General features: G+C 43.9%; 2 protein-coding genes and 1 pseudogene across 2 annotated transcripts; 1 reads left to right on the top strand and 2 right to left on the bottom strand.

Moving 5' to 3' along the window:
- Positions 1-964: 964 nt before the first annotated feature.
- On the top strand, positions 965-9,836 carry LOC124046914 (annotated as a pseudogene).
- Positions 9,837-10,515: 679 nt separating this feature from the next.
- Positions 10,516-16,842, bottom strand: LOC124046284 (akirin-2-like). Its single transcript, XM_046366470.1, has 5 exons — positions 16,211-16,842; positions 11,703-11,837; positions 11,417-11,566; positions 11,249-11,320; positions 10,516-11,095 (listed from the first exon to the last, which is right to left on the bottom strand). The coding sequence occupies exons 1-5, from the start codon at positions 16,377-16,379 to the stop codon at positions 11,085-11,087; spliced, it is 537 nt and encodes a 178-aa protein (XP_046222426.1). The 5' UTR covers positions 16,380-16,842; the 3' UTR covers positions 10,516-11,084.
- Positions 16,843-18,114: 1,272 nt separating this feature from the next.
- LOC124046283 (cannabinoid receptor type 1A-like) lies at positions 18,115-21,034 on the bottom strand. Its single transcript, XM_046366468.1, has 2 exons — positions 20,843-21,034; positions 18,115-20,087 (listed from the first exon to the last, which is right to left on the bottom strand). Exon 2 carries the CDS (start codon positions 20,074-20,076, stop codon positions 18,628-18,630), a length of 1,449 nt encoding a protein of 482 aa, XP_046222424.1. The 5' UTR covers positions 20,077-20,087; positions 20,843-21,034; the 3' UTR covers positions 18,115-18,627.
- Positions 21,035-27,933: the final 6,899 nt, after the last annotated feature.

Raw genomic sequence — 27,933 nt, 5'->3', positions numbered from 1 at the left:
ACGTGTTGTCATAGCAACAAAGCAAATGGCTATCAATTGTTTAAATTGCTACACCGCGAAGGAGCAAGACAGCTAGCTACATAAGACATTAGAAATCATTTGCCTGTTTTAATTGATTCCAGACCATGGTTCCATCAGCAGCATGTTTAGGGTTGCATACACAATGAATGGAAAAAATGCAGAGTATTAAAATTGAGGGAATTTTAAAAAATGTAATGAGGGACCGAATACAAAATCGGAGAGAACTGTTAAAAACACGAATTAATTTGAAAAAAATCAGTGAAAGGATTTTTGTTTTTAAACTGGAGAATTTATATTAGATTAGTCAGGCCGTATTTTGTTCCCCACCACCATGACTACTAAAATGCGCCGTACAATCTGTCAAATAATAAAACATATTTTACAGACCATAGTCTGTCTGGGGCAGTCACATTTCGACAACTTCGTCGGTTTCAAAGGTAGGCTAATGAGTCCATTGGTTTTATTGAGGTTTCCTGTTGGGAGTGGCGAATTAGTACATCATCGTGGCAAATAACGTTACATCTTTCCCACGTATGTCAGCTGGTTTACTAACTTTAGCTCGGCAAAACGACCATAACAAAATTATAGGTATCTAGCCACAAAACGTATTTATTAAGTTATTGCTTGTTGTCAGCCCACTGAAGTAACAATGATCATGTCATCATGTGTATACCCCCCGAATGGATAGGTTTGCTTTGTGTTCAAGCCTAGTGCCAAAAAGAGGAAGAAGAGGCCAACTGTGGGTGAGTGATTATAAACACAATAATTGAATAATACGTGTACTTTGTTTTGTGAAAACGGAATATTCTGCCAGTGCCATTTTGTATTGATCGCGCGCGGATGTTTTCTCCAGAGGATTTTTTTCGCTCATGGCAATGAGGACACAGAGAATAGCAGACATTATTGGAGAAAATTAAAGCAGACACCGAGGTGAGAGCCTATAATGAAGGCAGACACCGAGGTGAGAGCCTATACATGTCATGCAGAATAGGGAATTGTGTCGGCTCTATTTATTACATTTCTATCTGTAGCGTTGTGAACGTTTCACCTCACTGAAAACTTACACGCTTTTATCAGGCATGGAAATGTACATTGTTTCGTCTTTACAGTTTCTGCAGGATGAGCTGAACAGGATCATCTTAAGACAGCCTATTGGAGTTTATCAGAAAGAGTGCCTCCACTTTCCAGCGGGGCACGGGTGACTGGGCAAGAGGTTTGAGAGCCAATGAGATTCTTACAGCTGCCCTAGTGCGTGGTATGTTACTCAAAAGAGAGGGTGCACGCGCAAAAGTCTTTGGCATGACCAGGGCCCATGCCCTATGCCTAAATTAGTGTATTTTGATATGTTGTCCATGGGATAGAGATTAACCAAGTAACTGTATGTCTCTTCTCTTCTTACTGTGTAGGAGTGAATGTGCCAAATCATGAAATTACCTTCCAGAGCTCCTCTAACCAGCTGCAGCAGTCGGTGACTCCTTTTTGTTGTCTCCATACAAGCCAAAGAGTGTGCAGGTCAGTCTCATGTATGTGGTACTTGAGAAACAACTCTTATTTCTATTATTAGTCAACAAGGGAATTTGTATAATTGCTATTTGAGGTTGGTAATTGGGTAGATTTAATTTATTTATACTTTGCTGTAAATAAGTATCTGCGTGGCATTTTTTTTATTATGACACATGGATACTACCTCACTCAAATCTTCACATTTTCATTTGGTTCTGTCCTCAGCCCTGAAGCACCTGATGCAGAGGGTTCTAGTGAGACTGAGTGCTTGTGTGTCAGTGGATGTTGAAGAGGAGGAAGAGCCTCAGCAGCACAGTACCAATGTTAACCAGAAGAGGGTGCACTGCTCCCTTAGCACCCTCTGTGACTGGTACATTATGTTTTTTCCCACCTTTAATTTAACCAGGTAGGCCAGTTGAAAACAAGTTTTCATTTACAACTGCGAACTGGCCAAGATAAAGCAAAACAGTGCGACACAAACAACAACACAGAGTTACACATGGAATAAACAAACGTACAGTCAATAACACAATAGAAAAGTCTATATACAGTGTGTGCAAATGAGGTAAGATTAGGGAGGTAAGGCAATAAATAGGCCGTAGTGGTGAAGTAATTACAATTTATCAATTAAACCCTGGAGTGATAGATGTGCAGAAGATGAATGTGCAAGTAGAGATACTGGTGTGCAAAGTAGCAAAAATAAATAACTATGGGGATGAGGTAGTTGGATGGGCTATTTACAGATGAGCTATGTACAGGTGCAATGATCTGTAAGCTGATGCTTAAAGTTATTGAGGGAGATTTGAGTCTCCAGCTTCAGTGATTTTTGTAGTTCGTTCCAGTCATTGGCAGCAGAGAACTGGAAGGGAAGGCGGGCAAAGGAGGAATTGGCTTTTGGGGGTGACGAGTGAAATATACCTTCTGGAGCACACGCTACAGGTGGGTGCTGCTATGGTGACCAGTGAGCTGAGATAAGGCGGTGCTTTACCTAGAAAAAAACATATAAATGACCTGGAGCCAGTGGGTTTGGCAATGAATATGAAGCGAGGGCCAGCCAACGAGCGCATACAAGTTGCAGTGGTGGGTAGTATATGGGGCTTTGGTGACTAAATGGATTGCCCTGTGATAGACTGCATCCAGTTTGCTGAGTAGAGTGTTGAAGGCTATTTTGTAAATGACATCGCCGAAGTCAAGGATCAGTAGGATAGTCAGTTTTACGAGGGTATGTTTGGCAGCATGAGTGAAGGATGCTTTGTCGCGAAATAGGAAGCTGATTCTAGATTTAATTTCGGATTGGAGATGCTTAATGTGAGTCTGTAAGGAGAGTTTACAGTCTAACCAGACACCTAGGTATTTGTAGTTGTCCACATATTCTAAGTCAGCCTGGTGAACCAGGCGAGGCAGTCATTTGAGAAACCAAGGCTGTTGTGTCTGCCGATAAGAATGTGGTGATTGACAGAGTCAAAAGCATTGGCCAGGTCGATGAATACGGCTGCACAGTATTGTCTTTTATCGATGGCGGTTATGATATTATTTAGGACCTTGAGCGTGGCTGAGGTGCACCCATGACCTGCTTGGAAGACAGATTGCGTAGTGGAGAAGGTACGGTGAGATTTGAAATGGTCGGTGATCTGTTTTGTTAACTTGGCTTTCGAAGACCTTAGAAAGGCAGGTTAGGATAGATAGACTGTGACAAAGGTACGAAGCTACTGCACACAATCAAGGACTAATGTAAGGCTTTTATGTAAAACGGTCACATTTGATAGATTTTGACCTTACTATCATTGTGTAAATGCTCATTACAGATCATGAGTCTTAAATAATTTGTTTGGTCCTAATAATTTGTCTGGGACCCCAGGCAAAAAGCGTACTTCTTTTGGCAAAGACATGCAACAACATCCTCCCATTTTAGTGATCTTCATAGACCTAGAGGCTTTCAACCCTAGAGTGCTGCAAGACTTCATCTGCAGGGGGGAGAAAAGCATGGTCCCTGACCTCTGTCTCTGTTAGATTGATTGAATGGGGAAAATGCACTCGTACTTGTGTGAGGGTACTGTAGCATATGTTAAAAATGCCCATGCGCGACGTGCTATATAATCTCCCCGTTCTCTGCGACAGTCGGTACGTGGAGCAGTTTCCTCTGATGTTCGTCTTTGGCATCACCACGTCTTGCAGCACCATTCAGCACATGCTACCCCAGTCCATATCCTTTCTGCTGTGCATTGAGCTCTTCCAGTCCCTGTCCTGCACCCTGCACCTGACCACTGTCATAGACTAACCAATCAACCTGCACATGTACTCTACTGTATGCTTATTGTTATTGTTGAATGTATGGTTATTTTGACACTTGGTTATTGTTGTCCCTTTGACAATTTTGATTCTCATTTTTATTTTATATTGTAAATATCCAAAATAAGCTTTGGCAATATGTACATTGTTACATCATGCCAATAAAGCAAATTGAATTGAATTGACAAGGTAGTCTGTAGCTACCATGGATCCATCCATTCACTTTGATGTAGTTGTATTGGACACAGTGATCATGCTCCTCTGTGCCCTATTCCTAAACCCAATAGGGTTCTAAAGGTGCAGTTGAATACCAACTAGAGATCAACGCACATTTTCACTCTTGATCCCCATTGATGACATTATTTTTTAATTTTTGTTTTGTTACACATTTCTTTCTCAAGTTAGAATTCAGACTTGAGTGTGTGTATTGCTTTCCCGTCTGTGTCTCAAGGTGATCCTGACCCCACTGTTTCCTGTTAAGCCCAGTGGCAAGGTGCTGGTCAGAATCTTTTTCCACCACGATTTCTCCGTGCGCAACTTCATCAAAGACCTGCAGGTGAGTACTGACCTCTGATTGTTTGTGTGACTGTTTTACATTTACATTTAAGTCATTTAGCAGACGCTCTTATCCAGAGCGACTTACAAATTGGTGCATTCACCTTATGACATCCAGTGGAACAGTCACTACAATAGTGCATCTAAATCTTAAAGGGGGGGGGGGGGGTGAGAGGGATTACTTATCCTATCCTAGGTATTCCTTAAAGAGGTGGGGTTTCAGGTGTCTCCGGAAGGTGGTGATTGACTCCGCTGTCCTGGCGTCGTGAGGGAGTTTGTTCCACCATTGGGGGGGCCAGAGCAGCGAACAGTTTTGACTGGGCTGAGCGGGAGCTGTACTTCCTCAGTGGTAGGGAGGCGAGCAGGCCAGAGGTGGATGAACGCAGTGCCCTTGTTTGGGTGTAGGGCCTGATCAGAGCCTGGAGGTACTGAGGTGCCGTTCCCCTCACAGCTCCGTAGGCAAGCACCATGGTCTTGTAGCGGATGCGAGCTTCAACTGGAAGCCAGTGGAGAGAACGGAGGAGCGGGGTGACGTGAGAGAACTTGGGAAGGTTGAACACCAGACGGGCTGCGGCGTTCTGGATGAGTTGAAGGGGTTTAATGGCACAGGCAGGGAGCCCAGCCAACAGCGAGTTGCAGTAATCCAGACAGGAGATGACAAGTGCCTGGATTAGGACCTGCGCCGCTTCCTGTGTGAGGCAGGGTCGTACTCTGCGGATGTTGTAGAGCATGAACCTACAGGAACGGGCCACCGCCTTGATGTTGGTTGAGAACGACAGGGTGTTGTCCAGGATCACGCCAAGGTTCTTAGCGCTCTGGGAGGAGGACACAATGGAGTTGTCAACCGTGATGGCGAGATCATGGAACGGGCAGTCCTTCCCCGGGAGGAAGAGCAGCTCCGTCTTGCCGAGGTTCAGCTTGAGGTGGTGATCCGTCATCCACACTGATATGTCTGCCAGACATGCAGAGATGCGATTCGCCACCTGGTCATCAGAAGGGGGAAAGGAGAAGATTAATTGTGTCGTCTGCATAGCAATGATAGGAGAGACCATGTGAGGTTATGACAGAGCCAAGTGACTTGGTGTATAGCGAGAATAGGAGAGGGCCTAGAACAGAGCCCTGGGGGACACCAGTGGTGAGAGCGCGTGGTGAGGAGACAGATTCTCGCCACGCCACCTGGTAGGAGCGAACTGTCAGGTAGGACGCAATCCAAGCGTGGGCCGTGCCGGAGATGCCCAACTCGGAGAGGGTGGAGAGGAGGATCTGATGGTTCACAGTATCGAAGGCAGCCGATAGATCTAGAAGGATGAGAGCAGAGGAGAGAGAGTTAGCTTTAGCAGTGCGGAGCGCCTCCGTGATACAGAGGAGAGCAGTCTCAGTTGAATGACTAGTCTTGAAACCTGACTGATTTGGATCAAGAAGGTCATTCAGAGAGAGATAGCGGGAGAGCTGGCCAAGGACGGCACGTTCAAGAGTTTTGGAGAGAAAAGAAAGAAGGGATACTGGTCTGTAATTGTTGACATCGGAGGGATCGAGTGTAGGTTTTTTTCAGAAGGGGTGCAACTCTCGCTCTCTTGAAGACGGAAGGGACGTAGCCAGCGGTCAGGGATGAGTTGATGAGCGAGGTGAGGTAAGGGAGAAGGTCTCCGGAAATGGTCTGGAGAAGAGAGGAGGGGATAGGGTCAAGCGGGCAGGTTGTTGGGCGGCCGGACGTCACAAGACGCGAGATTTCATCTGGAGAGAGAGGGGAGAAAGAGGTCAGAGCACAGGGTAGGGCAGTGTGAGCAGAACCAGCGGTGTCGTTTGACTTAGCAAACAAGGATCGGATGTCGTCGACCTTTTCAAAATGGTTGACGAAGTCATCTGCAGAGAGGGAGGAGCGGGAGGGGGAGGAGGATTCAGGAGGGAGGAGAAGGTGGCAAAGAGCTTCCTAGGGTTAGAGGCAGATGCTTGGAATTTAGAGTGGTAGAAAGTGGCTTTAGCAGCAGAGACAGAGGAGGAAAATGTAGAGAGGAGTGAGTGAAAGGATGCCAGGTCCGCAGGGAGGCGAGTTTTCCTCCATTTCCGCTCGGCTGCCCGGAGCCCTGTTCTGTGAGCTCGCAATGAGTCGTCGAGCCACGGAGCGGGAGGGGAGGACCGAGCCGGCCTGGAGGATAGGGGACATAGAGTCAAAGGATGCAGAGAGGGAGGAGAGGAGGGTTGAGGAGGCAGAGTCAGGAGATAGGTTGGAGAAGGTTTGAGCAGAGGGAAGAGATGATAGGATGGAAGAGGAGAGAGTAGCGGGGGAGAGAGAGCGAAGGTTGGGACGGCGCGATACCATCCGAGTAGGGGCAGTGTGGGAGGTGTTGGATGAGAGCGAGAGGGAAAAGGATACAAGGTAGTGGTCGGAGACTTGGAGGGGAGTTGCAATGAGGTTAGTGGAAGAACAGCATCTAGTAAAGATGAGGTCGAGCGTATTGCCTGCCTTGTGAGTAGGGGGGGAAGGTGAGAGGGTGAGGTCAAAAGAGGAGAGGAGTGGAAAGAAGGAGGCAGAGAGGAATGAGTCAAAGGTAGACGTGGGGAGGTTAAAGTCGCCCAGAACTGTGAGAGGTGAGCCGTCCTCAGGAAAGGAGCTTATCAAGGCATCAAGCTCATTGATGAACTCTCCGAGGGAACCTGGAGGGCGATAAATGATAAGGATGTTAAGCTTGAAAGGGCTGGTAACTGTGACAGCATGGAATTCAAAGGAGGCGATAGACAGATGGGTAAGGGGAGAAAGAGAGAATGACCACTTGGGAGAGATGAGGATCCCGGTGCCACCACCCCGCTGACCAGAAGCTCTCGGGGTGTGCGAGAACACGTTTTAGAACAGTTCAAATGTGTTGAAGTGGAATAACTGACTGACTGAACACACTGTTGACTGCTCTGTATTGTCTTTCAAAGACTAACTTTGAGATGTGGGCTGGATGTATTATTTTGGATTACTCCTGTGAATAGTTACCTTATCTTTTGCATTGCTTGATCTCAGGTTTGTGTGTACGTGTGTGTTGACCATGGGGCCCCCTTACCAGTTGGCTCTGCTGGAGCACTTCCACAGCCAGCCTCTGAGCGTGCTGTAAGGAGGCGGCGGCCCTGGGCCACGCCACTGAGCTCAGCCACAGGGATGTAGAGAGGATCCAACAGCTGCCATCCTTCATGAGGTGACTGTCTCACACACATATGCACACGCAGGCCCACAAGTCTCCAACACACACACACTTCTACCCATATGATGGTTGAGTAACAATATTTAAATGTTGTGTGGTTCGTCTGTTTAAAACTTGTGATGCTTGGTGTTTACCTCGCACCCTTTCCCCCAGGTACATAGCAGGCTCCCCAGGAGCAAATGGAGCTGTTGACCAGTGATGACCATGTGAAGGTAAATATTGAGTGCTTGTTGAGTGCTTTGTCTCAATGCCTCTCCACGTTCTAACGTCTTCTCTACCTAAATACCCTCTGGGGAAACAGGTTTGAACATTTTGTTTATCAAGGTTGCCATTGAAATAATACCTCATGTTAGGAATGTAATTGTAGAGCATGGCACCAACTGTCTCACCTGTTCCACATATGCCTCGATTTTCAGATAAGGGAACTGCACATATCCTGTCTGGAGAAGAATGTGTGGGAGAATGAAGAGCATGTGTCTGCCATGCAGCTGAGGTAATGATTGATTACAAAATCGTTGTTTAACGTCGATATAAAGCACAAACATTGCCTTACGAAACTTATTTCAAAGTTCTATACAAGTTGCCATGTACTCAGTTACCTGCTAAGATAAGAAAGTTCAGTTTGTTTGCTCTCCTTTCCTTTGATAACACTCTACGTTTCACCCCAGGATGATGGCCAAAGATGAACTTGTAGCAGCACTGCAAAAGTGCGCTGAGATCCTAAAACCTGGCAAGAGCAAGAAAATGAGTGCTACACTGCTCCAACTGGAGGATTTACTTGCCAAAGTTGACCAGTCGGACAGAAAGTAGCGATGAGGGTTTTGCTTTACCATTTTTATTTGCATTAAAATAGCAGACTTTTTATTTATATTTCTATGGTGGTGAAATGTACTTTTTGATTGCCTTGACCCTATCAGATGTTGCTGCTGCAGCGGGTGCAGCTGGGGAGATCATCTCTTCTCCAAGGAAAGGCCTCCAGAAGAAAACAGACCTGTTCCAACTGCAAAAGGTAACATTTTTGTAATGGAAAAGAAAGACCGATTTTAATACACTTCTAATATGTACAGTAGTGCCCCTACACGAATCCCAGTATGTGTGCTACTATAGCTCCTCTGCTATCCTGAGACCCCACCTCAACGCCACGCCACGCCATCCAGACTGCCCTCAGCAACCACTACCTATACCTGAAGGTAAACAACTTACCACTGAGAGGCTTTGTCTCAAAAGTGTCTAGTAAACTCCTTTCCTCATATCCTCTCCCTAATCTGGAAAGACTTGATGGGTGTAAGCAATTTGGTGGACCATCATTGGGCTTACTTTCACCTATTCACAATTCTTTCAGTGCAGATGAAGCAAAAGGAAAGGAGGTAAGCCAGTCTCTTTAGACAACTGAGTATCAGCCCAAACTTTAAGTGTTAAAGCTACAACAGCAGCTGATACTGATGCTAATGTTGTGTGGTTCAGAATGAAAACCTGCGGACCGAGGACGGGACAATTTCAAATGCTGCTCCTGACATCTGCATTGTGTACAAACTCCAAATGGAGTGTGGGAGGCTCATCAACCTGTATGACTGACAGGAGGTAGATTTTTTTATAAAGAATCAAATGAAACACTTGTTGGTATTTTTTCCTGAACAAGAACACTTTCCATATTGCATTGAGTGAATTTGTATGTATTTGCAGGCTTATGCTGCAGAGGGCAAGGATGCTGACTGTGGACTATGGCAAAGTGGATGAACTCAAACGGTATCCTTTAACTGGTGGAAGTTTTAAAATGCTTGATCGTGATGTATTTTGAATATTGATTTTCATACCACATGTCATACTGCTGTCTTTTTCCTTTCCCATAGCCTAGATATAGTCAGGTCAAATTATTGGCACCCTTGATAAAGTTGAGCAACAAAAGACTAGAAAATGAATTAGCACAAATACTGAGTGAGCTATCTTGTATGCAATTTTGAAATATTATTATAATTACTCAGAAAAGACAGCCCTCTTGAATTCAAACCACAGGGTGTCAATGTGGTTCAAGTGCGGAGAATGAGATGGCCATTGCAAAACGTTGATTTTTGTGGTCAATTAACTATTTCTTTGGACTTGGATGTGTGCTTAGGGTTATTGTCTTGCTGGAAGATTCACTTGCGTCCAAGTTTCAGCCTCCTGCCAAAGGCAACCAGGTTTTTTTTTTTAAATCCAGGCTGTTTGAGCTAGAGTTCCTGGGATTTGTAAAATCCACCAAGCAGAAGTCTGACTATGTTATGACTGACCTGGGGAGGCTGCTGATTCACGGTCTCTGAGCTTGTGTTGTATAGTATGCATGTGTCAATTGTTTTATCACGATTTGCTCTAGTGTATTCTTAAAAGGTGTGAAAATGCAAACATGTTTACAGTTTACTCCATTAACAAACACACTCAAAGAAGTGTGTATATGCAATATTATAAAACATTTTATCATCAAGTAGCAGTATCACAAAAATTATAAAAGCAGCCATGTTAACAAGTTTAAGGGGTGCATTCATATGTAATGAACAGATGGGTCTTCATGTAGTGGTTGTAAACACGTGACGAAACAAGATCATTCTACTGCTTGAGGGCTAGATGAAGTGCAACTGGGATGAACATTCAGTCAATACTTACACGGAGGGCCGAGTGTGTGGGGTTTTGGTTTTTCCAATTAAGACCTAGATAACCAGGTGAGGGGAGTTCCTACTAATTAGTGACCTTAATTCACCGATCGAGTACAAGGGTGGTACAAAATCCTGTAGACACTCGGCCCTCCGTGGAATTAGATTAACAAGTGCCTTTGACTTGGTCACTCCATAGTGGAGGCAGGGAGCTGTGGTGGAACACAAGTGACTGGGTTGACAGAACCTGATATCATCGGTATATCTACTTGATTACATTATTAGCTATTTACAATTGAAATATCAGTACTTCAGTTAATTAAAGCATTACCCTGTTGTGACGACATGAAACTTAACATTTTATTGTTTGGTTTTTCTACTAAGTACATAGGTTTGAAAGCAAAACAGTCAATGAAATAAATAACATTTTGAAAGCAGAAAAAATCTAATGAATTGAAGTTAGTTTTTGTAAAGTCCCATACAAAAAGGCTCTGGGGCATTGCAAATTATCTTCTCCAAACCGTACCTTCCACTTGCTAATAGATTGACCAGCAAACCTTTGTCTACATTCCTTTATCATATATACATGTGTAACAAAGGAATAAAACAGTGAATAAAGTCTGGAATGCCAGATGTCTTTATAAAAGTAAGAGAGTGACAACTTATCGATACAGGTATAGCAGGAGAAATGTAGGCCACTGGTAGAGGGGGTCCATATAATTACATTAGGAAGCACCTAGTTGCTTACGTGAGAGAGATTACCACTGACAACGGCTTAGATAAACCTTTGCCCAAAGGAGAAATTTGGCACAGTAAGATGTTTCATTAAACCAATCACTTGCAGAGATTTCCAAAGATTTAAACTCTAACTTCCAGCAAGAGAAGGTCGCCTGGCAAAGTCTGTCTCTCAGGAAACATCTGGAAATAAATAGATAAAAGCAGAAAACCAGCCATATTAGCATAACCTTTTAGAGTTTTCCATTCAGGAGTCACAGTTGCCTTCTCACATTCAGCAATGGAATGGTACATGCACTGATAATTAAATATAAAAATGGGCAAAACAATACTCACAGCTTGCAGGTTGCTCTCCAAATCTTCGCATCAACTGGTCATGTGTAAACTTCACAAAAGTGTCATATTGTTCTGAAATAGAAATGTGGGAGAAAAGGGAGGTGTTTAATTTGCCTGTAACTAAAAATCACATGGTGCACTTTCTGAATTGTGTTTGACTGTCCACACCTGCCAACTTGGAAGTCATGGTCTCCTCATATTCCTCCCGCACTTTGTCTTCACGCTCCTTCAGTAGACGTTCACAAATCATTCCAACTTGTCTAAGAGTAAATAAGGGCTGTTCTTTCTTTGATGGAGAAGAACCTCCAGCAGATGTGCCTGCAGAGGACACAAGTAAAGCAATTAGGTCATTTGCATGTTGGTGGGGGGGGGGGGGTCTAGTTCCTTTAGTATTGTGGTTCTCCTCCACTCACCAGGGTTTAGGCTAATGGTACACTATAAGCTCATAACAAACCTGGCATACTGGATCCACTAAGATGGGGTGGAGACTCTGGCGAGTAGCAACCCTCTGTCTGTTGGTAAACTCCATCTATGTGCTTTCTCTTCTGAATGCGTTTGTACTCCTGCTTGATGTTGTTCAGAATTTGCTCTAGAATAAGATAGAACGTTGGTCAAACAACTTGTCAAATCTAATGGAGGCCTCACACTGCAGTGCAATCCTTATGGCTGACATGTTAACAAAGACAGTACAGTATGAAGATATGCAGAAACTGCTTCTCCAATAGAAATCGCTTATCACACTTGTCAGCGATGTCAAGATGATGTTCGCTAGCAAAGCTCATGCGCAGAAATACGTCATCACGTCACCTTGTTTTAGATCTGCATTCAATAACAACTTTATACCAGTAGATGGTGTAGTATTGGCTTGGGCCTTTGACTTGTGTGAGAATGATAAAGACACAGAAGTAAATATGATTTAGGCTAGGCCTATTCCGCTATCTAAATATGCCATGCTGTTGTATTATTTAATCGCCATATAATTGCATAATTTATTTTTATAGCCACGTGGGGCTACTGTGGTGATCATGTAACCTAATGAATCACACTTTTTCCAGTATTTCGGAGTACGGACTGTAGGCCTTTTATTAGGCATTTTGACTATTGTTTTAAAGAATTCCACTCTGGATTTGGCTTGTTTTAGACTTTTGCTTTGCACAACCCCATCACGCAGAGGCTATATCCATGTCAATAAATGAGATGAAACAAAATATTGCTTAAGTCTTGGCTATAACCTGTCCTGAGCGAAATAGCCAAGGGGTCCCAAAGACTGTAGCCTATTCTTTTTGCCAGATCTGTTTAAGCTATCAGCCACTGCACGTGCTTCAACTATTTTGTTTAAAAATGATTTAGATGCTATATTTAGAGGCCTGGGAGCTAGGGTCTCTTTTTAAAGGAGAGCCCTATAATAAAAACACAAATAGAGTTCTAAAATTATTCTGCAAGACACCAGTACCTAAAATGATAGGCCTTCCAACTTTTAGGCATTGCAATTTAGGCATTTTTATTTGATTTGGATAGGACTAAATTAAACATTTAATTATTAAAATGATAATACATAGATTTCAATAAATAAATGGATAAGAATACTCTTCTATGATTTAATTCCTATTGCAAAAATTACTGAATAGAAGGCATACTGACTGAACTGAATGAAGGATGAATTCAATGTTCAAATATGTTGGTATGACGAGTTGCACGCATCATGCACGCTCATCACTTTATTTGGCTAGTAGGCAAATAGGCCTACATTAGGGTGTAACAACTATAGCTGCATGCCTCCAGAAGGGCATCTTCTGAGGCTGAGGGGTGCTTTTCCAAAGTCGCATGGTGCTGCACAAGCTCTTCAACTGGCCAGCAGTGTCACGATGGAGGGAATAGCCTATATGGAGACTACTTAAGACCATTGCAACAGTTACTGTAAAGTGTGGGAATAAGCTTATGCCAGACTTAGCCTACGTTTAACCTCTCCATTATTCATTTCACAGTTCATATGTTCATGACCCGGTTCATATAAATCATGTCAAATTATTTTACATTCATATTAACCCCTCTTACAGAGTATGCTTTGGCATGATTGAGTGATCTATTATTGTTCTTTGTTTCATTATTCCTGGTAGAGACTACTGGTTATGATTGCAGACAGAGCCCAGAAAATGGAATGGTGCAATATTGAATTAGTCTTATTTGATAAGGTGCATGGATGAGGATGTCCACGTCACCTCACCCAGAGATATGCCCATGCTTTAGAGATACAACAGTGAAGTTTCAGTACGCTAGGTGTAGCACTAGCTCTGTTATGCCTATCTAGACTTGTGCTGGCAAACAAATCCATTACATTAAGTACCTAATGTGAAGTAAACTTAACTAAAGAGTAATAGAGAATGGACACTTAAACATGCTGGATACCTCTGGATACCTCGTTCCGGTTTCCTTGACTTAAAAAAAAAATGATGCTGTGTTATGCTTGTTCACATAGCACTCTTCACAGGCTGTGTGCGTTTTTTTGTGTTGGTGATATGAAACTGACAAAACTCAAACGGTATTATTGTTCGTAAGGATTGCAACAAGATTTGTTCAAGCCTAAAATGTTAGTCCGTAATCATAACATGGTGTTTGTATGTTCACAGATGAAATTTTACGTTTCATGTTTCACGCATGGCTTTTCTTACGATCCTAACAATTTATATATAGATTTTCTTATGATCTAACAATACCTACGTTCAACCTTTTGGCAGGTCTCTCGCTCCATAATGGTCTGCTTTACGATGCGTTCCTGTAAGTATCACGATGTTGCGTCTCTGGGTTTGAAAACACTGATATTTTTTCAAGATACAGTGCATTCAGAAAGTATTCAGACCCCTTGACTTTGCCCATATTTTGTTATGTTACAGCCTCATTGTTATGTTACAACCTATACATTTACATTTAAGTCATTTAGCAGACGCTCTTATCCAGAGCGACTTACAAATTGGTGCATTCACCTTATGACATCCAGTGGAACAGCCACTTTACAATAGTGCATCTAAATCTTTTAAGGGGGGGGGGTGAGAAGGATTACTTTATCCTAGGTATTCCTTAGAGGTGGGGTTTCAGGTGTCTCCGGAAGGTGGTGATTGACTCCGCTGTCCTGGCGTCATGAGGGAGTTTGTTCCACCATTGGGGGGCCAGAGCAGCGAACAGTTTTGACTGGGCTGAGCGGGAACTGTACTTCCTCAGTGGTAGGGAGGCGAGCAGGCCAGAGGTGGATGAACGCAGTGCCCTTGTTTGGGTGTAGGGCCTGATCAGAGCCTGGAGGTACTGAGGTGCCGTTCCCCTCACAGCTCCGTAGGCAAGCACCATGGTCTTGTAGCGGATGCGAGCTTCAACTGGAAGCCAGTGGAGAGAGCGGAGGAGCGGGGTGACGTGAGAGAACTTGGGAAGGTTGAACACCAGACGGGCTGCGGCGTTCTGGATGAGTTGTAGGGGTTTAATGGCACAGGCAGGGAGCCCAGCCAACAGCGAGTTGCAGTAATCCAGACGGGAGATGACAAGTGCCTGGATTAGGACCTGCGCTGCTTCCTGTGTGAGGCAGGGTCGTACTCTGCGGATGTTGTAGAGCATGAACCTACAGGAACGGGCCACCGCCTTGATGTTAGTTGAGAACGACAGGGTGTTGTCCAGGATCACGCCAAGGTTCTTAGCGCTCAGGGAGGAGGACACAATGGAGTTGTCAACCGTGATGGTGAGATCATGGAACTCTATCACATTTACATAAGTATTCAGACCCTTTACTCAAGTACTTTGTTGAAGCACCTTTGGCAGAGATTACAGCCGAGTCTTCTTGGGTATGATGCTACAAGCTTGGCACTACTGTATTTAGGGAGTTTCTCCCAAGCTCTGTCAGGTTGGATGTGGAGCATTGCTGCACAGCTATTTTCAGGTCTCTCCAGATATGTTCGATGGGGTCAAGTCCGGGCTCTGGCTGGGCCACTCAAGGGGATTCAGAGACTTGTCCTGAAGCCACTCCTACGTTGTCTTGGCTGTGTGCTTAGGATCGTTGTCCTGTTGGAAGGTGAACCTTCTCTCTAGCCTGAGCACTCTGGAGCAGGTTTTCATTAAGGATCTCTCTGTCCTTTGCTGTGCTCATCTTTGCCTCGATCCTGAATAGTCTTCCTGTCCCTGCCGCTAAAAAATATCCCCACAGCATAATGCTGCCACCACCATGCTTCACCGTAGGGATGTTGCCAAGTTTCCTCCAGATGTGACACTTGGCATTTAGGTCAAAGAGTTCAATCTTGGTTTCATCAGACCAGAGAATCTTATTTTTTTCAAGGTCAGAGTCCTTTAGCCTTTTGGTAAACTCCAAGCGGGCTGTCATGTGCCTTTTATTGACAGGTGTGTGCCTTTCCAAATCATGTCCAATCAATTGAATTTACCAATCAATTGGTAAATTGATTGTCATTATGGGGTACTTTGTAGATTGATGAGAGAAAATATTTAATCAATTTTAGAGTAAGGCTGTAATGTAACAAAATGTGGAAAAAGGCAAGGTGTCTGAATACACTGTAGCTGCTGCAATAACACAAGTAGCTATTGGCTAACACCTAGAATGATCTTGGGAAAAGAACATGCTACCTTAAAAGGCCCCGTGCCATTAACGTGATTTTCCTGTGTTTTATATTTCCACACTGAGGTTTAAATAATATTGTGAAAAATGCTCTTCTAGCGTAAGAGCTGTTTTAAAAGACCACCTGAAATTTCAGCCTGTTTTGGTGGAATTGAGTTTTGGCCTGCCAGCAATTTCTTTTTGACCATTGTTTTAAATAAAAATCACAGTAAGGTACTTAATTACCCATAAATTATTTGATATGTTGATTAAAAACAACTGCTGCATTGGACCTTTAACGTGCAGCAAGATTGCCCACTGCCTGGCTTGCTATAGATGTCTGATATGAGTTTGGGTTCATCCGGCATAGTACTTACCAGCTGATAGTCTGGATGACACTTCTCCAAATGGTGACGGCTCCATGCGAAGGTATTTCCGTGGTGATGATGATGGGGACACCGGAATACATCTTCTCCTTTTAGGGGACGTCGGACTCATCAATGGATCAAAATCCATGGTCCTTTTCAGGGTCGCTCCACACGCCATGATTTGAACCTAGGAGGGTCTACAAAGACCGAACGAGGAACGGTGTGGCTAATGCGAAACACAAAAGAAAATGGCTTTCTAACGTTCGTTAGCTAGCTAAGAAAGAGCTTATCCTGATGGCTTTTCAGCTAGCTTTGCAACTTCGACAAGTCCAGGAAGGAGTATTGCTACTGTTAGCTAACTTATCACGCTAGCTAGCTAGCGTTAACCAACCAAATTAAAACAAATTCCCTTCACCTTTCCGGGAAAAGTTACCCTCTTATCACTCCGACGCCCGTGTAACGTTGACTTTTGTTTTCACTATCTTATAACGTTATCTGTTTGGATGTCCTTAGCTAGCTAAGTTATAAATTCAGACGAAGATATAACTTGCTGCCTAACGTTACCATCTTGAAAGGCAGCGAACGTCAGCCTATTCTTGTTTTTGACCACCAGAGCCGTCTGTTTCTCGTATTGATGACGTCAAATATTCAATTATGCGCTCATGCCGGGTCGGTTAGGCATGCGCAGATGAGACTGATGATGGCGGTGATTTAGACTGCGGTCCCTGCAATCTGGAATCCATAGGAGGTCCCAACTCTGACATTAGCCGATTGATTTTGAAATTTAAAATGGTCAAAGAGTGAGATAAGGGTAGGCACGTCTCAAGGATTCCGGATAGCACGAACCTTTTGTAGTGCAGACAAAAGTTGGTCGTTTGTGTGGTTATGGAATTACATAATACATTATATTTTGCGCTGCTATCCATATACATTAGTTAGTTAGTAGCCATATTCATACACATTCTTGTTACTTTAATCTTGAAGATTGGTGTTAGTCTTGAAGATCTTGAAGATTGGTGAAATCTTGAAGATTTCCATTAGTCTTTGCCTGTCTCTTTTGCTCTGCAAATGCATGGGCCGGTAATGTGAAATTGCTTGTTTCACTTATAGGTTTTGCGCCTTTTCTGTTAGTTTTTTTTTACCTTATATTTATTTTTATCTTGGGTTTAACTTACTTTTTGAGGCAGTACAGTACCTCACAAAACATGGCACGTTATCTCCATGTGCCACTACAACATGGCACATTATCCCATGTGCCACTGCCTACACCTCTTTCTCCTCCAGACTGACAAAAACATATACAACCAAAGCCCGATAAGACTATATCGTGCCTGCCTTGTGAGTACTGTGCACACTTGACTTTATTCAGAGGCTTGGAAACTAAACCACAAAGGTGTTTAATCATTTTGAAAATAAATGATTCTGATTTTAAATTAAGTATGTGCACATTTTATCCTAGTAGGGACCTCTTAAAAATTCACATTCCTTTAGTTCTTCACTGACTTAGAGGGCCTCTGCAGATTTTCTTTCATTTGTCATTGTTTTGTCAGTTTTTGGTTGATGATGGAAGCTTTTGGTGTAAGTAAAGCTGCAATAAAACACACTGGCCATTGTGTTTCAATTGCTGTGATCAGATGAAAACATTGCTTATTACTAAATTAGCTGGTTTGGAATAAGTAACTGCACATAAATACTTTATATTTTTTCTGTCTCTGTAGTTTCATGAGAAGGTCTATTCTTCACAGTAGCATTGCAGTGCCATCCTCAATCTCATGAGATGCAAAAAAATAATAATACATGTGTATTATTATTATTATTACTGTATGTGGTTCACAAGCTGCTTTCCTGAATGTTTTTATTTGAAAAATAAATTATGTGTATTCATAGAAAAACACTTAATGCATATGGAGAGGGGGAAAACATATTTAATACTGCACAACATTACATGTCTTTGTGGTTCTTCTTTGGGGGACATCTGTCTCTGCATAAAATTTAATCATGTGAATCATTGAAAAGATGTACATGGTCTCTTGTATTTTGTAACATGGTCCTCAATTATGCATCACTCAAAAAATAAGGAAATCAAAACAGTTTCATACAACATGCTTTATGACAAGAACTACAAACCATCACAATGTACTAATTTACAATATAAAGAGCAGCCAATTTCACCTACAAGCACTTTATAGAGACAAACCATACAGTCAAAGCATGCCACGAAATACACAACTGTGCAGTTTAACAATGATTATCGCCATTATTTCCCAATGAAAATGAATTTCCTCTGAAAGATTGAAATAAAAAGCCACATTCTCTTATCCTATAGCTACATACACTTCAAAGAACTGAATTAGAAGTTGATGTTTAGCAAACTTTCAGTGCAGTGCAAGTTGGGGTAGTGACTACTCTGCATAATTCCTTCACAGTCACATGATGGTAGACGCAGTTGTCTCGGGGGAGACCAAAAGGGTGACTTTGGCCAATTTCACAGAGGTATTTGCACAGCTAGCCGTGGATTTGTAGGCTATGGCTGTGCCTTTTACGTTCCTGCTGTGGCAATCGGACTCAGCACTGTTGTCCAGTAGTTGAGAAGTTCCCCTGCATGTCTGACAGATGTTAAGAAAGGCCCGGCGCAGGTCCTTACTCCTCAGGGCGTAGATTATGGGGTTGACAGTGGAGTTGAGCAGGCAGAGCATGCTGCAGAAGGCAAAAACCGTCTTGATAAAGTTGTTCATCTTCCAGAACAGGTCGTAGACCATGATGGCCAGCACAGGGCCCCAGCAGATGACGAGGACCACCAGAATCAGCACTAAGGTCTTGGCCAGGCGGATGTCAATGCGGGCCTGCTCGGGTCGAATTGTCTGTACCTTGGTGCCATGTGCTGTATAGACGATGATGCTCTTCTGGGAGTGGCGGCTCATCATGCGCACGGCGTGGTGGTGGGCCTTCCACAGGATGAACATGTAGGCATAGATGATAAACAGCAGCAGCACACTGGTCATCCCTATCCAGAACATCAGGTACTTCACGTCGATGAGTGGGAAAATGTCAGAGCACACTGAGTTCAGTTGCTTACAGTTCCAGCCCAGTAGGGGGAGCACCGCGATGACGATTGATATAGTCCACATCATGCAGAAGGCGATGACAGCCTTTGTCTTGGTGACGATCCGCTTGTAAGCCATGGGCCTGTGGATGGAGATGTAGCGGTCTATGGCTGTGAGAAAGAGACTGCCCACAGAGGCACTGAAAGAGGCGATGACCCCACCAAGCTTAAAGAGAAACACATTGGGGCTGTCCTTCCGGTGTAGCACATGGAAGTCCAAGAAACTGTACACAAATATGACACTGCCCAGAAGGTCGGCCACAGCCAGGCTTCCTATGAAGTGGTAGGAGGGCCGACAGCGCAGGGTGCTGGAGTGGAGGATCACACACAGTACGATAAGGTTCTCCAGCACTGTGAAGGTTCCCAGGGTGAGTGCCATGATCGCTACTACCAACTGCTGGCTGGGGGTCAGAATCATGAAGCACTCCATGTCCACAGAGTTCTCCCCGCATTGGATAGAATCCCCGCCGTCCACAAAGGTCCCATTGCCAACCAGATCAGAGAAGTTGGTCTGGTAAATGGAGTTGCCATTAAAGATGAGCTCCTCGTCTCTAGCTAGTCGAGGGAAGTAGTTTCTAAGTGGGGCAGAGTGAGCCTTCTGTAAATGGAATCCAGTCTTGGCAAAGCCAGACTCTATGGATGGGTCACTGTAGCTCACATCGTTGGAGGCAAGATATTGCAAACCATTAGTTATTGTTCGGAAAGTGGTGTCAGCTATTCCATCCAGAGCAGACTTCATGGCTGTCCAGTTGGAAGGTAAATTATGTAACATAAGATGAGTATCTAGAGAAAAAAGTTCCAGACAATTTAGAAATGATCAATACTTTTATTATTTTGTTTAATTGTGACTCGGGGGATGGCAAACGTGTATGTATTTAACTGTGGGTGATGTGGGTAGGTTGCTGGGTGACATTGACATCCCTGTTGTATCAGCCAGCTGACTCTCCAGCAGATGCGTCTCAGACAATAGTGAGAGAATTAACAGTCGATGACAAATTAATGAGACCCATATCTAACCTTCTGTGCTGCCCCCAGGATAAAAACATTGCATTAAGTAGCCTATGTAGGTCAATCTTTCCTTTCAATTAAGGGGTAATTACGTTTCAAAATTATGATTCAATTAATTATGCATCAAGGTAGTTATATTCTCTCAAGACAAGATTGATTTGTTGAATCAATCTATAGAACTGTACATGACTATGTTTTGCTCTCATAGATAAACAGGACATAACCCTTCCATTTGATAATTAATATATCTGTACATTTGGTTAAAAAATGGCAGATGTTTATAGATAAGCAAACCATTTACTGGTTGTGATATAAAATATACAACAATGTGACGATGCCCCTTGTCCCACTCATGAACGAATAAGAAAGACCAACAATAAGTAGGGTTGTAAGAGAGGCTGCAGGCAAGTAATTAGACTCACATAAGAATATACACTATCATAAGGTTATAGCGAAATCAATGAAGTAACACATTTTTGACTATTCATTAATGCAACATTTGATTTTATTAAAACAAAATGTGTTTTTACCTTCACATTCTTCGCACAAATAACTTGCGTCGATCCATATGCCAGATTTAATTTATTACATGAAGACAAGAGAAAGTGTATCCACATATCCACTCTCAGGAATCGCAGCCTATTGATGTCAACAGTTGCTTTTTCAAAGTGTATCAAAAGTCGTTTTTAATTCGAATTTTCGTCATGATGAGCCTCGCATCATTGTTTAGTAAAGCCAAGAGACAGCGATGTGTCTGTCTGAGGTATGGGATTATTATTTATAAGGAAGGGGTCGCTTTGTGCGCTTTTGTGTCACGTGCTCCGAGGTGCCACAACGCCTTGGACCAGTATAGTGCGCTCGCATCGCATCCCAACGTCCACGCTCGCTCAATAATGAGACACTCCATCATTTTGATCACCCACCCAACCATTATCGACCAGTGTGGTTTAGGAAAACGAAAGGATGATTACCATTGTTGTAATTAATGTTAAAACACTAACATTTACTTGGCAAAACACTTTTTATTACTATTGTGTTTAGATTCTCACTTCAACCTATATGAAATGATGACATCCACCTTTCTTGGGTAATATGTCTGTATGATGTGTTCTAGTATGTATGCAACCATCACTAATGGTAGAGTATGCCATTTATTGTGACCGGAAGAAAGGCATGATGTGTTCTATAGCCTGGAAGGAAGAGTGGGTAAATAAAAAATATCCAGCCAAGTGTGATATATTTAACCACATGTAGCAGTGTGTTGAAAAAATATATAATATCAGGAGCTGCAGAGGTCTTAAAATGAGGTTGTGGGTGTGTAGTGGGACAACTGCAGAGAATAGGCTATATGTCTCTGGTAAGTGGGCTATTAGAGTCAGCTGCCCATCATGTGAATTCAGTCTGTGGATTACTTCGCATTGAGGAAGTTAATTATTTATTCTTTATTTATTCAGGGATAAACCAATTGAGACCAGGGTCTCATTCGCAAGGGTGTCCTGATCCCGGTAACATAACAATCAAATACAATATGAAAAAAAACTGCGATCAGTACAATGTAAAATAAAAATACAGCACAATATTTAAAAAAAAATGGTTACATGTCCAGAGTGGCACCAGAATATTTGGCTGCCTCTTATCTAGTCTCGAAAATCTAACCATAGGCAACAGTGACTAGGGTCTGTCTGGTTTCAATAGAAAGCAATAGTAGGCTAATGGCATCTTTTTGTAGGCACAAACTCTGCCACGGCTCGTTGGGCAAAGCCTAAGGGGAAATGCACGTTTTTTTGTTGTTGTATTTTTGGATAAACGCCAAAAATAAAGTATGTGGTAAACACAGGCTTTATACCTTTTCTTTATACGTTTTGTTTCCAAATTATCCCTGTAATTCTCCTTTATTGTTATGACGTAGCAAGCAACCTGGTCTCAATATGAGACGTATAATACTATACCCCCTCGGAAGGCATATGATAAATTACATCATCCAATTCGTATGTTATTGTACGACCGGGTTAGATGTATGTTACTATACGTCCTACAATTTCTATGATATTGTACTATTCCTTTCATAATGTAACCTAATATTACATCATGGCGCCAGAGAAAATGGCTGAAGTTTTACATGCTCCTTACCAAATATGGTTTTTTTTTCTGCGTTTAACTTATTTTTGAACTTATTCTGTACATAATGTTGCTGCTACCATCTCTTATGACTGAAAATAACTTCTGGACGTCAGAACAGCGATTACTCACCACGAACTGGCAGAATCTTTTTTTTTTCTTTAACGAGTCCGACGAGCCCTACGTGAAAGACATATTGCCCGATCCCTGTCATTTGTGTGACGAGAATACGGAGAAAAAGAGGACATAGGTCAGGCTGCCTTCTGAGAATTTCATAGGCGATAAATTTCGTAGGCGAATAAACCCACCCTGCCTTCCGTTCTACTAGCTAACATGCAATAATTGGAAAATAAAATCAAAGACCTACGAGGAAGATGAAACTACCACCGGGACATTAAAAACTGCAATATCTTATGCTTCACGGAGTAGTGGCTGAACGACGACATTATCAGCATACAGCTGACTGGTTATACTCTGTATCGGCAGGATAGAACAGCGGAGTCTGGTAAGACAATGGTGGGCGGACTATGTATATTTGTGAACAACAGCTGGTGTACGATATCTAAGGAAGTCTCAAGGTTTTGCTCGCCTGAGATGGAGAATCTCATGATAAGCTGTAGACCCTACTATCTACCAACAGAGTTTTCATCTGTATTTTTCGTAGTTGTCTACATACCACCACAGACCGATGCTGGCACTAAGACAACACTCAAAGAGCTGTATTCCGCCATAAGCAAATAGGATAACGCTCATCCAGAGGCGGCGCTCCTAGTGGCCGGGGACTTTAAGGCAGGGAAACTTAAATCCTTTTTTACCAAATTTCTATCAGCATGTTAAATGTGCAACCAGAGGCAAAAAAACTCTAGACCACCTTTACTCCACACACAGAGACGCCCTCCATTTGGCAAATCTGACCATAATTCTATCCTCCGGATTCCTGCTTACAAGCAAAAATCTAAACAGGAAGCACCAGTGACCCAGTCAATAAAAAAGTGGTAAGATGAAGCAGATGCTAAGGTACAGGACTGTTTTGCTAGCACAGACTGGAATATGTTCCGGGATTCTTCCGAGGGCATTGAGGAGTACACCACATCAGTCACTGGCTTCATCAATAAGTGCATCGATGACGTCGTCCCCACAGTGACCGTACGTACAACCAGAACCAGAAGCCATGGATTACAGGCAGCACCCACACTGAGCTAAAGGCTAGAGCTGTCGCTTTCATGGAGTGGGACTCTAACCCGGAAGCCTATAAGAAATCCTGCTATGCCCTCCGACGAACCATCAAACAGGAAAAGGGTCAATACAGGACTAAGCTCAAATCGTACTGCCATGACTCCGATGCTCGTCAGATTTGGCAGGGCTTGTGAAATATTACAGACTACAAAGGGAAGCACAGCCGAGAGCTTCCCAGTGACACGAGCCTACCAGATGAGATAAACTACTTCCATACTCGCTTCGAGGCAAATAACACTGAAACATGCATGATAGCACCAGCTATTCCGGATGACTTGTGATCACGTTCTCCGCAGCTGATGTAAGATGTATGACTTTGTCTTCACTGACATTTTCAACCACTCCCTGTCCAAGTCCGTAATACCAACATGTTTCAAGCAGACCACCATAGTCCCTGTTCCCAAGAACACTAAGGTAAATCTGCCTAAATGACTGCCTAAATGACTACCGACCTGTAGCACTCACGTCTGTAGTCATGAAGTGATTTGAAAGGCTGGTCATGGCTCACAACAACCCAGAAACCCTAGACCCTAGACTTATCCCAGAAACCCTAGACCCACTCCAATTTGCAGATCCACAGATGATGCAATCTCTATTGCACTCCACACTGCCCTTTCCCACCTGGACAAAAGGAACACCTATGTGAGAATGCTATTCATTGTCTACCACTCAGTGTTCAACACCATAGTACCTTCAAAGCTCAACAATAAACAATAAGGATTCTGGGACTGAACACCTCCCTCTGCAACTGGATCCTGAACTTCCTGATGGGCCTCCCCCAGGTGGTAGGGGTAGGTAACAACACATCCGCCACCAACAGAATAATACAAATTGCCCTGAGACCACATTGCTTTTGCCTAGGGTTGGGTTTTGAGACTAACTTTGAACAGACAAGTCTATGGGGGTTTTTGAGGGTGACAGGGTTTGTGAGGCTGGCTATTTTTGCTAGCAATATTTGTGTGGTGTGTGTGTGCCTTTTACCACTTTTTTGCCCATAAATATTATGAAATAATATGTAAAGATTGAAGTAGTTCCTCTCTGTGTTACACAGCTGCAAAATTACTTCCACTGTGAACCCTGACACCAAACACCCCCTCCACCAAATGAAAAACAACTTTTCAGGATAATAACATACTATTTTTAGATGCGGCATTTTGGAAAATGTTCGGACACTTTTCATTGTGTATGTGACCCCTACAATATAGCAAAGATGGAATTCAGCACTTACTCTTGGACTGTTGGCAGTTGCTAGGGACTCTCCTGGAAGAAGCTAGCTAGCTTACAAAGAATATCTAGTTAACAGAAGAAAGGAAGACAAAATAAGGACAAAAGAAGGACAGAAGAAAAAGGAAAAGAAAGAGGACAACAAAGTGAAACAGTCAGCACTTCTATTGCAACTTCGTATTTCGTCGTCCTAACGTAGTCTACACTGCTATCTGCCCAGCAGCTAGCCAGCTAGCAAACGTCCACCGTCTACCGAATAGCAGCACTGTAGAAACTATTACACTCAACTGAACATTAGTGTAGTGTTAGCTAGCGACATAGTTGTCTTTGCTGTCTTCGTATCCAAGATAATTGTGTAGTTTAGAAAAGCGTGTAGTCTTAGAGTGATTATCTTAATTTACCGAGGTTAGCTAGCCAGCTATTTGTCGTCCTTAACGTAGGAGACACTGCTAGCTAGCCAACAGCTAGCCAACGTCTACTGAATAGAACTTCCGCACTCAACAACCCGGTCGCATTCCGCTTCGCTCCACAGGTAGTATCAAATTTTTCATTTCATTTCATTACAGCACAACGGTTTGATTTGTTTGATCGTAGCTAGCTACATAGCTAGCTACATCCGTCTGTGTATCAAAGATAATTGTGTAGTCTAGAGCGATTTTCTAGGTTAGCTAGCCAGCTATTGTCGTTCTTTTAAAACAACGTAACAATCAACACTGCTAGCTAGCCAGCTACCCCGAATAGCAGCACTGTAGAAACTACTACACTCAACGGAAAACTTGATTAGTGTAGTGTCAACAACGCAGCCACTGTCAGCTAGCCTACAAAGTCAACAACGCAGCCACTGCCAGCTAGCCTACTTCAGCAGTACTGTATCATTTTTAATAATTTTAGTCAATAAGATTCTTGCTACGTAAGCTTAACTTTCTGAACATTCGAGACGTGTAGTCCACTTGTCATTCAATCTCCTTGCATTAGCGTAGCCTCTTCTGTAGCCTGTCAACTATGTGTCTGTCTATCCCTGTTCTCTCCTCTCTGCACAGACCATACAAACGCTCCACACCGCGTGGCCGCTGCCACCCTAATCTGGTGGTCCCAGCGCGCACGACCCACGTGGAGTTCCAGGTCTCCGGTAGCCTCTGGAACTGCCGATCTGCAGCCAACAAGGCAGAGTTCATCTCAGCCTATGCCTCCCTCCAGTCCCTCGACTTCTTGGCACTGACAGAAACATGGATCACCACAGATAACACTGCTACTCCTACTGCTCTCTCTTCGTCCGCCCACGTGTTCTCGCACACCCGAGAGCTTCTGGTCAGCGGGGTGGTGGCATAGGGATCCTTATCTCTCCCATGTGGTCATTCTCTCTTTCTCCCCTTACCCATCTGTCTATCGCCTCCTTTGAATTTCATGCTGTCACAGTTACCAGCCCTTTCAAGCTTAACATCCTTATCATTTATCGCCCTCCAGGTCCCCTCGGAGAGTTCATCAATGAGCTTGATGCCTTGATAAGCTCCTTTCCTGAGGACGGCTCACCTCTCACAGTTCTGGGCGACTTTAACCTCCCCACGTCTACCTTTGACTCATTCCTCTCTGCCTCCTTCTTTCCACTCCTCTCCTCTTTTGACCTCACCCTCTCACCTTCCCCCCCTACTCACAAGGCAGGCAATACGCATCTTTACTAGATGCTGTTCTTCCACTAACCTCATTGCAACTCCCTCCAAGTCTCCGACCACTACCTTGTATCCTTTTCCCTCTCGCTCTCATCCAACACTTCCCACACTGCCCCTACTCGGATGGTATCGCGCCGTCCCAACCTTCGCTCTCTCTCCCCCGCTACTCTCTCCTCTTCCATCCTATCATCTCTTCCCTCTGCTCAAACCTTCTCCAACCTATCTCCTGATTCTGCCTCCTCAACCCTCCTCTCCTCCCTTTCTGCATCCTTTGACTCTCTATGTCCCCTATCTTCCAGGCCGGCTCGGTCCTCCCCTCCCGCTCCGTGGCTTGACGACTCAATGCGAGCTCACAGAACAGGGCTCCGGAAGGCCGAGCGGAAATGGAGGAAAATATTTCGCCTCCCTGCGGACCTGGCATCCTTTCACTCCCTCCTCTCTACATTTTCCTCCTCTGTCTCTGCTGCTAAAGCCACTTTCTACCACTCTAAATTCCAAGCATCTGCCTCTAACCCTAGGAAGCTCTTTGCCACATTCTCCTCCCTCCTGAATCCTCCTCCCCCTCCCCCCTCCTCCCTCTCTGCAGATGACTTCGTCAACCATTTTGAAAAGAAGATCGCCAAAAGGAAGAAATGAGGCCTACGACATCCGATCCTCGTTTGCTAAGTCAAACAACACCGCTGGTTCTGCTCACACTGCCCTACCCTGTGCTCTGACCTCTTTCTCCCCTCTCTCTCCAGATGAAATCTTGCGTCTTGTGACGGCCGGCCGCCCAACAACCTGCCCGCTCGAAATATCCCCTCCTCTCTTCTCCAGACCATTTCCGGAGACCTTCTCCCTTACCTCACCTCGCTCATCAACTTATCCCTGACCGCTGGCTACGTCCCTTCCGTCTTCAAGAGAGCGAGAGTTGCACCCCTTCTGAAAAAACCTACACTCGATCCCTCCGATGTCAACAACTACAGACCAGTATCCCTTCTTTCTTTTCTCTCCAAAACTCTTGAACGTGCCGTCCTTGGTCAGCTCTCCCGCTATCTCTCTCAGAATGACCTTCTTGATCCAAATCAGTCAGGTTTCAAGACTAGTCATTCAACTGAGACTGCTCTTCTCTGTATCACGGAGGCGCTCCGCACCGCTAAAGCTAACTCTCTCTCCTCTGCTCTCATCCTTCTAGACCTATCGGCTGCCTTCGATACTGTGAACCATCAGATCCTCCTCTCCACCCTCTCCGAGTTGGGCATCTCCGGCGCGGCCCACGCTTGGATTGCGTCCTACCTGACAGGTCGCTCCTACCAGGTGGCGTGGCGAGAATCTGTCTCCTCACCACGCGCTCTCACCACTGGTGTCCCCCAGGGCTCTGTTCTAGGCCCTCTCCT

Source organism: Oncorhynchus gorbuscha, linkage group LG10, assembly GCF_021184085.1.
Source record: "Oncorhynchus gorbuscha isolate QuinsamMale2020 ecotype Even-year linkage group LG10, OgorEven_v1.0, whole genome shotgun sequence".
In the NCBI taxonomy this organism is placed as follows: Eukaryota; Metazoa; Chordata; class Actinopteri; order Salmoniformes; family Salmonidae; genus Oncorhynchus; species Oncorhynchus gorbuscha.
Note: the sequence above shows the minus strand (reverse complement) of the source record. Positions and strands in the feature narration are given on the sequence as shown.

Excerpts from the sequence above, each read along its gene's own strand:
- LOC124046284 (XM_046366470.1), bottom strand. The coding sequence starts at position 16,379 with ATGGCGTGTGGAGCGACCCTGAAAAGGACCATGGATTTTGATCCATTG. Across the intron at positions 11,838-16,210 it reads GTCATCCAGACTATCAGCTG|AGCAAATTCTGAACAACATC; the intron begins GTAAGTACTATG and ends ATCTTATTCTAG. Across the intron at positions 11,567-11,702 it reads TAGTGGATCCAGTATGCCAG|GCACATCTGCTGGAGGTTCT; the intron begins GTTTGTTATGAG and ends TGTCCTCTGCAG.
- LOC124046283 (XM_046366468.1), bottom strand. The coding sequence starts at position 20,076 with ATGTTACATAATTTACCTTCCAACTGGACAGCCATGAAGTCTGCTCTG.